Below are 16,857 nucleotides of genomic sequence, written 5' to 3' on the forward strand. Positions count from 1 at the left end.
AAAGGCTTTCTTAGCTGAAGGAAACGTGGAAATACTTATTTGCCCACTTCCCTATTTTGACTAGCACTCAGAAGAGGTGCTGCGTCTGCCTGCCACCACCTGCTGTAACTCTACCTTGTAATCAGAGGTAGTTTAATTTTTCTTTTGGTCCCACAAATTAAGGCATTCTAAAACAACCTGGACTTTTAAGTCATCGGAACTATCTCAAAATGATTTTGTTTAACATTGGAATAGAAATTCAGGCACTATACTGCATTGTGCAAACCCACATTGACCAGAAAAGAACAAAAAGAGCTGCTCTGGGCAAAATGAACACTATCTACCTTATCAGCAAAAAGCGTAAGGCTTTTGAGAAGGAAAACAGCGTACAGTGCTCAGTCAGGAAATCAAGAAGACAACCGAGTCTTACTAACTCTGTGGAGAAAAAAACAGTAAGGACTTCAGCTGAGACCAAACTTATTCTGTTTTTCAGTCCTGTGCTTTCCTAGATATTTCTTTTTTTTGTCTGAGTGAGGCTGTAGCCGCCCGTGGTCCCAGAAGAGGATGACCAGATTTAAACATCAGTCATTCAGCCCTAGCCTACTATAGACCACTCACTGACTGGTCACGAGCTAGGAAACAGCATCATCTCAACAACCTCAAAATGACTTCTTGCACTTGAAAATACTTTGTCATGAATTTCTAGGCATATAGTGAGAGGCACCAGCTGGAAGGCTTTTCAACCCAGTAGGAGCTGTGTTTTACTTCACCAATATCCTTGTTTAAAAATACTTACTTCAGTTTACTTCAGCAACAGAAAGATACTGCCACTGCGATACAAATTAATATACGTCCAATAGAAGTCCTATAGATAACACCAAGAAAGTGAAGAAAGCATTCAGCTATTAAACTCTGAAGTTCTGTTTTCCTGCTCCCACACTGCAGAGGTAACATTTTTTTGCATATGTTTTTTTTAGAACACTCCCTAGAGTGAGGTAGGATTCTGGAGGGTGGTAGAGATGTATTTGTGCACTGTTATGTACTGTAAGATAGAAGCAATGCAAGAAACGTTAATGAAAAGCTACGACAGAAATAGAGACTGCAGAGGCTGTCCCGATCCTTACCTTTCAGAGTTGCTTTCTTAAGTACCTTCATTGCATAAAGCTGACCCGCATCAGATCCTTTGATCTTCCTCACTAGAAATACCTGTAAAAAGCAGATGAACACTGAGCTTCCAGTTACAAGCCTTGCTGCATTTGACAGAGGAACAAATACTACAGTTCAGGAAATTGTTAGCTGAAAGTATTTCATAGCTATCTCACCTGCAATTGGTTGAGCTGGCTCCGGAATTTTTCAGTTTTAAGCCTTCACCCCTCACAAAGAATGTAAGTCCAACATTATTAATTGCCCTTACACATTCAGTTGAAGATGGGTGAACAGTCAGAATCAGGGCACAAACTTCTCCCCATATTCTGAACAGCTTTACATCAAAATAAGTTACGTCTCATTTGTGCTTAAGAACGTGCAGGGTCTTAAAATTGTTGCCATCAATTAAATTAAGGACAAAAACCCTCAGACAACAATTGATTGTAATTTATGCCATAAGTCATGAATGGTGACTTGCCTAAGATGCAGCTGAAGCGAAAAGCTGAAGCTAAAAAAATCTGTCTGTACTTAACAAAAAGTAGGACTATGATTAACAAATATGCTATAACAAAGGTAGTTTTCCCTGTTATAGCCTCCTATGATATATCTTCTGACAATGTAAATTTGTAATCGAGATAAAATAAAATTGTAGCTAAAACTGTATCCTCTTTGTTTCACTCCATAAGGCTCCTTCTTATCTGCCCCTAAGTGCATCTGAGCACTGGAGGGGTAGTGAACAAAGGAATGGGTAATTTAGTTTGGTCTTCATTAGACTTTCAGTGTTTTAAGAATTGAAAACAAAACAAACAGATTTTTTAGCTGATTCCCAGGACTGACTCTGTCTGCTGAGGGCAGAAATACCAGACAACAGTGTCTCTGTTTTTATTTCAGCACTTGTGTTACTGGACAGAAACAGAAGTAAAGCCAAACACAGAAAGAAATATAAGCCCATGTAGATAGCATATACTTCTAAATATATAAACTAACAAAGGCTGGATGAAATTATGTAGCTCATGAATGTCTACTTGGTTTACAAAAATCTGTGACAACTATTTTATTCATTGCTTGTTCAGGAACCATGCAGCTTTGTTAACCATCTCCACCCAGAATATGAAAAGCCAAAAAAAGGAAGGAGGAAGTCTCTTTCTAGCACACTATTTTCAAGTTGAAAAACTCTTCCTCTTGAAAAAAAAAAATACCCGTAAACATATTATGATTCTTTTTAGAATACCCTTTGAGGAAAGCTTTGTGGGAAGGGAGAACAACTTTTAACAAGCAGGTAGAGAAGCTGAAAAAAAAAAAAACCCAAACCAGTGTAAATCTCTCTGAACACTTTAACCAGGGCTTTCACATCTGACAGCATCACAGCTATAATACCTCAACGACATGTTCTGATACTTTTTTGGTGAGACTTTCCTTCTCAAGGTGTTCCCTATACATGAGATATGAACAATTCCTCAGCCGAGCTGCCCTAACTAGCTGAGCTTGGGCATCCGTTGCTTGTTCCCATCTCCTCTTTCCTAGTTTGATGAACATACAAATACTTCTGACACTTACAACTGTAGAAACAAATGATGAAACCTGGATACAACAGGAACACATATGACAGCTACAGGGATGCTGGGGAGGGACTCTTCATTAGAGACTGTAGTGATAGGACAAGGGGTAACAGGTTCAAACTTAAACAGCGGAAGTTTAGATTGGCTATAAGGAAGAAGTTCTTTACTGTAAGGGTGGTGAGGCACTGGAACGGGTTGCCCAGGGAAGCTGTGAATGCTCCATCCCTGGCAGTGTTCAAGGCCAGGTTGGACAGAGCCTTGGGTGACATGGTTTAGTGGGATGTGTCCCTGCCCATGGCAGGGGGGTTGGAACTAGATGATCTTAAGGTCCATTCGAACCCTAAATATTCTATGGTTAGATGATTCTATGAAGTTTTTTTCATTACCTTTCGTGATAAATTAAGATCAGCTGCTCCAGCATTAACAGGAAGTCAATTCATTAGAAGTTCGGCTAGACAGAGAAATATTGGGATATTTTTCTATCCAGCCCAAGTAAAAGATTCATTTTTTGCATTACACTGAAAGCAAAGAGAAAGTCAAAAGCAAGCTTTCCCAAACACTAGATTTTCACAGTTGTATTGTTATTCTGTAAGAATGGTTATGGAATCTTTATACAAAAAACAACCCAAAACCACAAACATTTAAAATAATTATTTTAAGCTGTACTGCACATGGAACAGCACAGCATGCTGCACCTGCATAAATACTGGGCTGCAGTATCTTCAATGCAATCTTGCAAAGCATGTAATACTCATATCGTTGTAATAAGCACAATTATCAACTGATGCTACAGTCACTAGTCAGCTGTTCCCTGTAGCACAGGATTCCCTCCAAAACAGATGACTCAAGAACACTGTGTGCTGTTTCAGAGGACATCAAAATAATCATCAACCAAAAAGGAAACAGAGCAAATGAAAAAGCATTGCATTGCAAAATGATATCATCCTTCTGATTCTTCTTAAAGGCAAAGCTTCATTGCTCTTGAAACCACCAAGTGGTCCTGGAGCACTTACCTGACTGGTTGTATCAGCTATACTATACTAGTTTGCCAGAACAGCACAGGCATGTTGCTGAGCATGACTTTCAGCTTTCTAGTTCGAAATCAATACCCAATAACCAACAAAACTCCCTTAGCTGGAGCAATGGGAGTATGACCCAAATCGCAACCTAAAAAGTTAAGCAAGTGTTGCCACTTTCAAGAGTGTTGCAAGCACCCCCTCTGCCACCAAAGACATCTTCTGTAAACATGCAAGAAATTATTTAGGCCTCAGCTGAATAACCTGAAAACCCACTGTTCTTCTCCTTTTTGTACTGAGTCACACAGTAAATCTAATTTTAAGTTCTTTCATTTTTTACATTTTTCAGTATTTAAACCAAGTATCATTACTTTGCTCTCAAGAAATTCTCTAGATAAAAACTTGGCTGTGACTGCAAACTTTCTTGGCATCACTCATCTCAGGGAACTTCCAGCAGACTTGCTTATCAATATAATTCTAGAATAGTCAGGAGGTTGATAAATACTCTCAGTATAGCTTCTCCCAGGAATAAAACTAATGCCCATGATTCATCATCAGGTTGCTCAGCTTTGTGCTGACTACCACATCAACTTTCAGGTATAAGACAGTCCTTCAAGTTAGCCAGAATGATCCACCACTGAGTTAAAAGCTGGGAAATATTTTTTTTAAACTCCACAAAATAATAGACTTAAAATGACAAAGACTTCAATGCCTGGTTTAAATTAAGCTCACTGTTCCACAGGTTTCAAAGTTTTATTTACACCATGGGAAGAGTTTAAGACTGAACAGACTCCTCCCTCTTTTCTTCCTATTCTCATTTCCAACTGACACATTCTGCTGAAGAATTGTCTCTGGGATTAAGAAAAGCCTTGGACTGAAGACAGAAATGTTCTTTCTCAGAAATTAGCTTGTGGTCATACAGGTAGGGCTCCCCCCCCCCCATTCTCTCACCACAATGACTGCTCTCTTCAGCACTGGGGTTTGACTCCAGGATCCTTTCAACAAAGCATACGGGCTGCTAAGTGAGAACTAAAGAGCAGTCTGAGACTTCGAAATGCGCTTGAGATCCCATTTCCCTCAATGGGAATTAGACAGCTAACTTATTTAAGCCTCTGAAGGTTCCCGTTTTCATTCTCCAACTAGGCAGTAGTGGTGCATTCACATCCCTGCTGTGTAGGTCAGAAAGAGGGGAGGGGGGGGGGTGTCTAATTTTTTTAGAGAGTGATGCTCACTAATGCTCATCTGTGCTCATTGGCCAATGTCCAGAGACATAAGCACCATTTGCTAAAATGCTTTATACACACACACACACACACACAAAAAATCTATCTAAAGCACAAAAATGCTATTAAAAATAAGATAGAAGAGGTTTGCGCTTGATTGTCTGCCTCTGCAATGTAATTCAATTTAGAAAAATGTTACTGGTGCAAATGAACTCAGAGAAAGGACATGACATTTTCAATATTGCTCTAGGTTATTAGATGGCATTAAAAATTACCTTTCCATATGAACCTTGTCCTAATACTTTCAGCAGTTCAAACTGAGAAGGATCTGCTTTTTCAAAACCTTCCTTCACATGATGACTGATGTCTATTTCCTTCACGATACCGTCTTCCTGCAAAGGAAACAACAAAAAACAAAATCCCCAAATCAGAGCTGTTATCCTAAGGAAACACACAGTTTATTAAAATCTCATCTTCTACAATGCTACACTCAGGTATGAAATTTTGAAAAAAAGAAACAAATGCTTGTCCAAATTTTCCACGTGGCTGTTACTGGCTGAGGAAGGTAACATTATGACATCCAGGCTTGCTGCTTCTGTTTATTGACCCTCAAGATACAACTAGGTATAGAATACGCAAGCTGAAACACAAAAATATGCCCATCACAGACCTTGCTAGCAGAGTGGCATGTATTCAAATCTGTACTGTAGAAGCTCCAGCACACTTGTTTTAACAGACTTTCTCATTCTCCCCCAAAGCACCACTTAAATCCATCTTAAACAGCCCCCTTAGTCTTTAGCAGCAATTCTTGAGCAGACAACGAAGACAAGGCGCAGCTAGAACCCTATTTGCCTCAAAGAATGGAAAGTAACTATCATTAACCCTCTAAATAGAAAACAAATTAACAATTTATTCATAAGGATTAATAAATAAAGATGTGAAAATGGGATGGTGGTGGGAGGCAGACAGACACTTTCTTGTTGGCAGGAATTAGCTTTAATTACTTTGGATTTTCCAGGTTCTTTTGTTAAAATATTTCCACTGTCAATAGATGCACCAGTTGAAATACGACTTTCATCTTACAAACTGTGACATATGGCGCTTGTTTTAGTCGTTTGGTTTACCTTATTTTGGCTTGTTCCTCCAAAAAGAGAGTGACTAGGTCATGTAAGACCCAGAGGGACTACGCAGAGTTTGCATCAACCCAGAAAGTCATTGAGCTGAAAAGAAACCTGGAAGAAAGGACCCGCTCTTCAAGGACACAGTTGTGAGAAAAGAGAATGCTTACAGCCTTTTTATTTCTGTGGTGTTTTGTACACTTACATTTCAGTTGTTGGGTGTTGGCTCAGAAAAATTGCTATCACTTTCTATCGACTGTAGTTTACCTGATGCACGGTTAGCATTACCCTAATTGCTCTTTATACTGTAGCTCCATCCCTCCTCTCTCTACACTGCCTCTTTGCACTCACGTGCTTTGGAACAGGGACTATATCCTCCTCTCGGTTTGGAAAGCTTCCTGTACTTTGTGTGTGCTACCAGAAACATGGAAAATAATCATCATCTCACAGCAACTCATTTTTCTGATCCCAATTCCTCTAGCTTAAGGTTTGCCTGAAAGGAAATGCTTGAAACCAGTTTTCCCAGATTTAAAGGTTTTCAAAGTACAGAACTGCCAGGATCTCTCCTCTTGTTTATCTGGCTTTAATTACTGTGGGAGACAAAGTATCTCTTGCATATTAAAAATATTAATGTTTCAGTTTCTTCTAGGCGAGAAAAACAATAGTAAACTGATACAGATTCTATACACACTATTAGCTGTTTCCCAAGGAAACCAAGTTCTGAAATGATGAGCTTTCATACTGTGTGACATGCATCTTTAGGTAAACTGCCTATAACTAAGAGACTTGCACGCTGGTAAGAACATTATTTTGAGCTTAGCCCACCCTGCCACATTACACCTTAGATAAAGTATCTGGACTGGATACTTAGGTAAAGTATCTGTAAGCATCTTGTTCAGTGGTTATTCACTAAGGCTAAAAATTACTCCCCATGGGCTCAGGCTTCTGGACCACCTCTATACTTGTATGCTTGGAAGTTTGCTCTCCTGTGAGCACAGGAAGAGTTTGAGGACTGGCTTCTGCAGGTCAGTCTCTGTGTGTGGACAACCCCCTGACAACTGTCATATGATGAAAAAACTGCATATTTTCCCAACTCAGTGCACCTGATCGCTATTTCATTATTTTGCCCATCTGTGCTTTGCACAGAAGCACAGCACAGCAAGGACCATCTGCTGCAACCATGCAAAGCAGCATGTGGATTCGAATTCTGAAATGCATTTGGGAGACAAAGCTCTGAAAAAAAAGCAGCTAACCCCAATTTTACGTACACCAGATATCTGCCTCAGATTTACTTCCCCTTTGAGCTGACACCTTGATCTCAAAAGCTGTGGATGAGATCTACCACAAACAGCAAACCTCTTTTTAATTAAGCTGGACTGTTTTTCAACCAGCTACATTTGCAAGTTTAAATCATGAGTGAGCTTCAATTTGTCCATTCACATTACTCATCAGTCACAGGCCTACAACCTTAGGCATGTTTCTCATTGTACTATTAAATTTAATAGTACCTCTTTAGGTTCATGAGATGTGCTCAGTTACAAGAATATATTGAAGGCATTAAAGTGATAATAATTCAGCTTGCTGGAAGAATGCTTAAAAAATTCTAGCATTCCCAAAGAAACAGTATAATTAATTCATAACTTGAAATAAAAACGCCACTTTAATTACATGCATCTTTAATTAAAATCTCAGAAAAATATTATTTAAAAGGAATGGGACCAAACACAAAGCCTGGCAGTGTTTAGCAGAGAAGCACACATTTTAAAATTGAAAAACCTTATAGTACACGACTTTTCCAATCCTAACTATTCTATGATTCTATGATTGGTTGGAGGGGCTTCTGGGGGTCATCCAGTCCAACACTCGTGCCCAAAATATCATGGATACTCGATCAGACCAGCTGTTTTTTGTCCACTGTGGCTCTCAGTGTCTCAAAGAGGCTTGAGGCACTTCCTAAGGAAGACTATTCTCTTTTGATTTGCCTAGCTCAGAAATGCCCACAGCCGTGTTGAGCTGCCTGTTTCACAGGTCCCTGGAGGAAGCAGGATATTTTTCTAGGAAGGCAGGATTTCCTGTGGATTTCCTGTGGTCTCCTCACTAAAAATGGGCAGCAAAGCAGCCCTGAAAAAAAAGCATGCCAACTCTTTTTCACTGATCATCACAAGTGGTGTGTTACTTGTGAGCTCTCCAAGAGGCAGACAATATTTTAACTATTATGGCAAATCCACTTCCACTGGAGAAAAAAGCCAAACTGTCAGTACTTGGGACTGAAGATGGACATATGCATTTGCAAACATGCATCTGTTTGCCTTGCATGTATTTCGATATTCTTATTACTTATTTTCCTGCATGAATTCTGGAATGACTTCTGTTTCCTTGCTTCAGTAGAAAAAAAACTTCCCCTACCATTTATGGTTTCTGAAGTCTCCCTGTGTTAAACTGATATGGAATGTGGCATAATTTTTCTCAGGTACTGATGATCAGAGTGAAGCCCAAACCACTGGAGCATAAGCATCATGGGCAGATCTTACAATTATTTTTGCTCTGAGTTGCATCTTAGGGACTTCTCTAACATGGAGATTTTTCACTAGTCCAGCAAGTGCAGCATTAGGAATTTGCATAAGAACAACAAAACTGAGGCAAGAGATTCACAATACAGACAAAGCCTGCACACTGAAGAAGCTGTTTTGATGGAAAGAGTTTCATTCTGGAATAAAACATGAGCCAATTTCCAAAGTGGTTTTGATCAGTGAAGTTGGTGGAGTCAAAAACGAATGTTCCATAGTTTGGTCTTGCAACAGCTGTGCACAGCAGCCTGGGCTCTTGCTCCCTGCTGACTTGTCCCAGTGCTGCATTAGCGGGAATGCATGACTTGATGAAGCTTAATCTTTTCTAAACTTCTCTAAATATTTATGTTTGCACAAAAAACATCATTCTGTGACAAAAGTGAGATGGATGTTCTTGGCAGCCTGAAGAAAACACATGATCGAGCATGGGGAAGGACCAAGGGAGGGAGGTTAATGAACTGGAATACATAATGAAAGAGGAATGGACAGTGCTTCTTTGTGGTAATAGAAGAAAGACCTATTCAGGGCCTGATTCCATATTGCATTATTTACTTAAAGACATCCCTCCATGCCCCCAAGTTGGCAGAAGTTTTGGACACACAGGTAACCCAGTATTTGAATGGAAGAGCTATTCTGATCTCCTTTCATTTGGGACATTGAAGAAGACAGACTCTGATCTTACTGTGTGACTGTGGATGGCACAGATACATCTGGTTCGGCGCTTCCAGGAAGCAGCTGTTCCCTGTAGCACTGATCTCAGATCCCTTCCAAGATTTCCTCATGCATCCAAGATTTTCCTTGGAGAAAGAGACGAGCTAATGCTCAGTAGCTGTTGGAGAGCAACCACAGAAACCTCTTCCAACTGCAACAATACTTCCTGACTCACTGTCACATGCCTGAGTAGGATTGGGAAGCACAGGAATATAGACCTGGGAATGGATTACAAAAAGTCAAGCAGGCTTTCCTGGAGTGTATCTCCTTTCAGCCATACAACCTCTCATCTTGCCTGCTTCACAGCCTCTCAGCAAAAAATTATGGAAGGAACACCTCCTAGAAAACCGAGAGGCTTAGAAATCCCTTTTGGAGTCTTGTCTGGCTCCTCCCCAACAGATTTCTAAAGAGCAGAGCTGAGGACATCCTCAAATCCAAAGACCACCTTAATTATACCCAATATATTTCAACCACATACAAAAACCTTTCTCGCCAAGCTTTCCTGAAATGGTCTGAAGCATGTGGAGAGAGGTCATTCTAGAATCGGCTACTTTTAGCAACAGACAATTTTATGCAACCATATCTATAGGAAAAAATTACGGCATTAATGTACAACGATTACTGCTTTGCAAAATCAGTAAGACAGGACTCTCATTTTTATTCCTTGCCTGGCCATCTCCCCAGTTGCACTAGGTCAAGACTGCCATGCATGTATGGCTGTAAAGAGCAAGCTTAATTTTCCAATGAAATATGTGCAGGTCTGATGTGCAAGTTCTCCAGTCTTCAGATCTGTTAGGCATGTTATAGGGCCTAAGGTCAATTAAGAAGTGAATTAAAATGTCTAAAAGGAAATAGGAAATAATGATAATTTTAAAGAGAATTTATTGTTGTTTGAGAGAATTAGTCCATAGCATATGCTCAACAGAGAGACTTTGTTACCAGTCCTACTATCGGCAAGTTACCACTTCATATAAACCCAAATCACAACTATTTAACTTCTAAGTAACACAGGCAACACAACATTCCAAAATAATACGGTCCATTAGGAAAGCACATTTTAAACTCTGGTAAGGGAAAAGTTAAGACAGGATATATCTGATAAAGATGAGGCCAGGTTTCCATCTCTGTCTCACAGGTTCTAACCTGGCTCAACCCACAGGAGAGTAGTTTTTGTCAAGACATAATAGGCTATTCAAATGCTGCTTAGTTCAGGAAATGAATTGCTGGCCTGTGTTCAGTTCTTTGAGGACAAGTATTCACATTAAAAAAAAAAAAAAAATGTATAGGAGCATTTTCATTAGCCTCTTCCCAGCAGTCTCCAGCAGCTGGAGTAAACTTTGAAAAAGAAATCTTCCATTTTAAATAGTTAGTAATCCAAGTTCTGGCTTTTGTTGTAGTCTGGAAAGATGTAAACTGAGCAACAATACTACAAATGGGTCTGGTTGTTTTGTTCTCTACTGTCAAATTAATATTTGCTTTAGCAACAATGAATTGGAATTACTGAGCCCTTAGAGAAGCCTGCGGAATTCACTGTGAATTTACTGGACATTGTGCTAGGTCTGTCTTTGGTTTTCAAGCATAAGGTTACCTACCTTCTCAAAAGGTCATATATAGTTAAATAATACACAACGATTTTTAGAGAGCCTGGAATTTCTTCACCACAGCTTTCACAAATGTGAATAGAAAGTGTTATCTTGCATATGGAATTCTATTAAACAGGTGAAAGCTTAGTGGAAACCAAAAACCTCAGCATGGTTTCTGGGGAGTAGAACGTTATCAGTCCCTGCTAAATTCAGCACGTCTTTTTCCAAAGAGAACCTATTACACTCTCTTCGCACTTCTCACCAGCTCTCATTTTTTATCTTACATTTTAAGTTTCCTCTCTGCAATGCACGTCTCTACAGTTGAGGTTCAGCTGAAATCAAACGAACTAAATGTGAAGGCGAATCACAGCAAAGGCAGTGAATACAATCGGCTGGATAGATAAGCAAAGCCTATGAATTTGAAATTTGAGTATCTGGGAAACCTGGGTTCAATATTTTGTGCTATCAGACTTCCTAAAATGTCTCTGATGAATCACTTAGGGCTGGATTCAGCTAAATAAATTCAAGTATTTACAGTGCAGGAGACAATGTTTTGAAATAATTGTCTAGGTTTACTTTGCAGTCAATAGACAGAAGCAGACACTTCATGAATAAGAGATAAGATGATGTCACATCCTAACAGTGCACATTTCTCTCTGCTAACAATGAAGAAAGCCTAAGATAACTTGTTGAGATGGGGCTTCTGCAGTTGCATGAGGTGAATTCATATTTACTGCAAAATTTTGTAAACCACAAATAGACTACTACTGTAGATTTTTGGTGGCATTAAAAAGAGGCGTTTGCAGATCCATGCCATGAAAATATTAACAGAACTTCCACTGAAACTAAATATTTTTCAAAAGAACTTGGATACTTGAAGCATCCAGGCACCTACAAATACTCGAAGGTGTTGGGAATAATCCAGTTACCAGGATTTTGCAGCTCTGGTAAAGTAGGCATTATTTCTACATCCTCCCCTGTTTGAAAAATAAGCATATTTGCTTTTTGTTATTTCATAGGAATACCGTGTTAATTAAGAAAAGGAAAAAAAAAGTGAAATTATATCGTACTGCAGTAATGGATGGAAAAATAATCTGAAATGATTCCAGTAATACATGATAATGGGTGACCTGCAAACGGTTTCTCTTTAAGTTCAGACTCGGACACCTTGGTCTTGGAGATCTTTATTTAATGACTATAGTGTCTTTACAGACTCAGTTCCTGACTAGGACAAATATACACAACACAATGACTTTGAAGTTGGATGAGGAGAACCATCTTCTTATTCAAAGTGCAGATACACATGAAGCAGAAGGAGATGCCAATTCTTGATCTTTCAACTCTGGACTCAAATTATTAGCCAGGGTAACTCTAACCTTTATGCTAATTCTGGTGAAAACTGCAATAGTTTATGTGGATTGGAGAGTAGAAAGGGCTCATTAAAAACAAAACCAAAAACTCTACTGAAGCAAGGGGTTAAAAAAAGCAAGCAGAACAAAAGCAGAACCATCTGGTCACAAAAAATACAAACAGTTGGCCAGCCTTACTCATACAGCAGCACTCTACAAATACTCAAATACATTTGTGAACTTTAACAGAAACAGTCTCAAAATGAGTCACACCATTAAAAGACAAAGAACTCAGCTATACTGCTTTAAGCTACAATAAGTAAGAGCAGGAACATGCTCATTAACATCTTACTTGGCATGGTTTACAGGTGTGCCTTTGGCCTTTACATCTCAGAAGACCTGTAAGGTCCACCACAGACTGTTTCTGCTGTGGAAAAGGCAAAAGAAGAACACTTGCTGCTCATTCACTAAGGAACTAACTGCAAGTAAGTCTGGATCTGGTGCCTAGCCCTCCCAGGAGTGCCACTGCCTCCAACCACAGAAGCCTGCTCACTGTGCTGCCTGGCAGCTGCTGCAGTGTGCCAGCCCTCAGTGGGAAGTCCTAATGTGATGGCAACCCATTGTTCATGCACTTCCATGACAGGGTAAAGCCAGCCCCACAGCCCTGTGTCCCAGCTTTCCCTCTGTAAAATGCAGGTAAGCCCATCTTCCATTTTCATGGGGTTACTGGAGTATAAGAGCCCTGGAAAAGCTATGAACTGCACAGAGACTATGATATTAGGCTCAGATAACAAAGAAGGCAGACAAAAAGGTCTATCTGTTCAGGATACTATTCAAGAAATACAAATACTTCCAAATATGCTCCAGTTCCATTATTGCTGTACTCAGCTGCTTCACAGAATAGGAAAAAAAAGTGCCTGATGTTTTACTACTGCATTTGAGTGTGAAATAAAACCTCCAGCTGCATTAGGAAGATAAAATGCTTAAACAAAACATATTTGCAACCATTTCCCCACCATTTCTCGATCCAAATAAAACACTGCTCACCATAGCAGTGTAAATGACACCACAGCACAGTAAGTAGAAAATGCTGTAACAAAGCCCTGGAGTATTTGCATGGCGATTTGAAAGACTTGAATCATCTTTAATACGAATAGTACAGAAAAAAGATCAGGTTTTACCTTGAAATGTGAGGAGTAATGGACAAAAGGCTGTAATAGGAGATAATCACATTCAAAAGCGTTGGATTGGTCAGTTCAGGAAAAAGAAGTCTGTTGTTTACAAACCACTTGTAGGGTTTGGTACTTACCATCTTTTCTCTAAAAAGAATACTAGCCTGCTAGCACATTTCGCAGCCTCCCATTAATTAATTTAAGCATCCACTAAGGGTTCGACCAGCTTGTACTTCACAAACTGGAATACTGTTGCTATTACAGTTGCTATTATGTTAGGAAAAAACATGTTGTAATGAGGTTAGTTATCTCAGTGGCAGTTTACAGGCAGAGAATTAATAGGGAAACGGATTAATGTGAGGTCATTACGGAATCAGGCCAAATACAAATTAGTTTTAATGCCTCTGTTCACAGTTTAGAGCACCATAGAAGGCACTGAATGTGAGAGAGTGATGGAGCTGAATCAGGAATGGAGATCTTGTAAAAGAGAAATTCTAGAGAAAATAGGACAAGATTTAGCAACAACATTGACAGGGGAAGAAGATGTGGAGGGCAGAGAGAGAAGGTAGCATTAAAAAGGACACTGAACTTTCAGGTCAAGGACAACTGTGGTTTGTGTCTATGCTAACAGAGAAGTAAACTGAGAGAAGACTGGGAAAAAATTGTTTTGACTCTGCAAACTACCATGATAGTACATACATAGTACATAAAGTGATATCATAATATCACTGTAATAGTAAACAACTTCAAATGCAATTTTTTCTCTTTTATGCAGCAGCTTAATGCCATTTAAATACCAAGCCACCCACTTGGGCTGAGGAAGAGAGTGCAAGCATACTTGTATATACTGGAGAGATCTGATATATCAGAACTGCTCCCAAAAGAAAGGGTGAGAGCACGATGGGGACCAGGCTTTGCTGCACAGCTAGAGCCCTGGGGGCCCAGCCTTACCCAATAACTCAACTGGGCCACCAAAACACAAATGAATGCTGTGGATCCAGGCTCTGCTTATTCATGTAGACTCTGGCTTTAATGCTTTAACTTCTGCAAGAAGAGCACAGACAAAACAAAACCATTGTTACACAAAGTGCCTGACAATGCTTCACCTCATGCTGGGCTCCAGTTTCATGGGCAAATATTTAAGAAGGGATACCGGAACTGCATATTTACCTCTTCAGATGCGTACTTTCATTAGGTCCATGGCTAAGACCCAGGTCATTATTTGCAGAAGTATGTATTTCAGTGCCTAAGAACTGTTACCACACACAAGTACTTGTCTAAACAGACTTTCAGCAGCCTACTGGAAATCTAGCCCAGGAAAAGGCCCATTACATCTTGTGGCTTTGTGAACTATTAAGAAGCCTCTAGTTTAATTTGTGTCCCTCAAAGATTCACACGGTGGCTCTCCAAGGAACAAGCTGCTGATTACCACACATCCTCTTTTCTGTGAAGGTAAATACTGCTTACAATGACAATGTTATACAGCACAAAACAGCGGCATATATTATGTATGTACATCACACTGAAAATACGTGTATTTTAGGAATGAGAATGAACAAAATGCAGAAAATCCACTGGAATGCAAAGAAATACCTTTACCACGCTGTTTGGAAGACTCCATTTTGAAGAGGTCAAACTGCTGCACCAGTCTTGCCCTTTTGCAGAGATTTCCAACATATAAGGTGTTTTTGCACAATAAAAGTGCATGTGTGATAAACTTGTTGGTTCTCAGCTGATTGGGATCTTGATGGCTTATCATTACAGCTTCACAGCTGCAGTAATTAAAAGCTTTGCATATAACATGGCAATGCCAAATTACTAAATACCACCAGACAGATTTTCTAAATTTTAATTATTATTTATAAAACAGATATATATTTGTGGAAAAGAGCCATTAAATGAATATGCTCAAATACAGAAATGGATCAACAGCAGTTCAGGCAAAGCTGATCCACGATCTTCCGAAGTCTGGAAGTACTTCCAGAATAGGATTCATCCAAACATATGCCTTCGTCTGAGGGAGCTGTCTAAGCTTCTGTACAGCTGACAAGAAGTGGGTGCTCTTAGGTTTTGCTTTGCATCAGAGAAAATCAGACTCTTAAAACAGGACTTAGTAAATGTGCCCCTTTTCTCTCTGCTGACTGTAAAGGAAGTCTGAGCTGATAAGCTGAGATACAGATTAATTCTCCCTTCCCACCTCCCTCCATGAATCCTTTAGCATTGCATAGAACACATGCACTTTTCAAAAGATGGACAGTGCATTATACTGAATATTTCCAGGCCAGCCTTTGATCAATCCACCTTTTTCACTATGGGTTTTCTACAGTCTCCAACAGACAATGTGAGATGCTCCCATAGTTTTATTTTTCTGGCTCAAAGAGATTTATTGTGAATCTCAATGGTTGTGTGTTGTAAGGAGCAAACAGCCTGTATTTGTTCAGGCCTGCTAGCCTTGGCAGATATGTAGGACAGTCTCCTGCTGGCCCACTAAAGTAATCCAATCCCAAAGGATAAGTAGACTCTGCAGTCCCCTTTGCTGCAAACTGTAAATAGACAAGGTGGAGAGAGAAGACCAACCTGTATCTACTGTCCTACTGAACATATGGATTTGTTCTTAAGTGATTATAGAACTACACCTACAAAAAGACCATAGCACAAATATCTTCATTATCTCTGAGCCATCAACAGAAAGGTGCATAGTGCACTCCCATAGGCTCTGCTGTAAGTGTATCCCCACTGAGCTGGAGGAAATTAAAATCCAGTCTACAGTAAACTGTGCCAAGATTGTTCCTATGTTCAGAGCAGGCACAAAGCTCTTTGGGACTCCTTGGGGAGGCTAGCCTTCCATTCAGAGAAAACTGAATGGGCACAGACTGAAGGAATTCTTCCTATTTTACTTTTAATATTCAAGTATTGCTTCAGTTAGTGACCTGAACAAAGACAAACAAACAGCAAAATACAATGCCACACTTCACACATGCATAATGCAATTTTACAATATCAAGCTAATAAAAGAAAAAAGCTTTATGATGCTTTGTATGATGGGCACTCATACCACACTGGTAGTTAAAATCACCAGCTGGCTCCACTGGGCTGCGATGCCAGTGAAATCCTTAATGCAGCTGGGAGACAAAATGATGAAGAAGAAACTGATGCAACAGTATAATCACTGAGTTCTTTTTCCACATAAAAAAATCAGAAGTTCACTTGAACTCAGTACTCCTGTACAAAACAGACAACAGCAAGCAACAGTTACTGCAGTTCCTTTGCAGATAAGTTATTTACTGTGCTCCTCAGTGAATCCTAGGCAATTAAGTCTGCAGTAAGTTGTACCCTTTATACTGAGTCTTATTTTACAACCCTAACCAACTAGCCATATCTGCACCACTTTTTACTATATTAATGTTTTATAAATAGCATGAAGACAGTTAAAT

At 39.6% G+C, this 16,857-nt stretch overlaps 1 protein-coding gene across 5 annotated transcripts in view; it reads right to left on the bottom strand.

The window, feature by feature from the left end:
• Positions 1-16,857, bottom strand: part of RPS6KA2 (ribosomal protein S6 kinase A2) — a 294,149-nt gene that overhangs the window by 90,559 nt on the left and 186,733 nt on the right. For all 5 annotated transcript variants that reach the window (XM_057406938.1, XM_057406939.1, XM_057406937.1 and 2 more), the window contains exons 2-3: positions 5,199-5,315; positions 1,104-1,185 (exon numbers count right to left, since the gene is read on the bottom strand). In XM_057406938.1, the coding sequence (XP_057262921.1) occupies positions 1,104-1,134 (31 nt within the window). In that variant the 5' untranslated portion in view covers positions 1,135-1,185; positions 5,199-5,315. The remainder of the gene's footprint in view (positions 1-1,103; positions 1,186-5,198; positions 5,316-16,857) is intronic.

Source organism: Pezoporus wallicus, unplaced genomic scaffold (genome assembly GCF_028554395.1).
Source record: "Pezoporus wallicus isolate ANWC-B61680 ecotype Strahan unplaced genomic scaffold, APGP_CSIRO_Pwel_v1 scaffold_6362, whole genome shotgun sequence".
Classification (NCBI taxonomy): Eukaryota; Metazoa; Chordata; class Aves; order Psittaciformes; family Psittacidae; genus Pezoporus; species Pezoporus wallicus.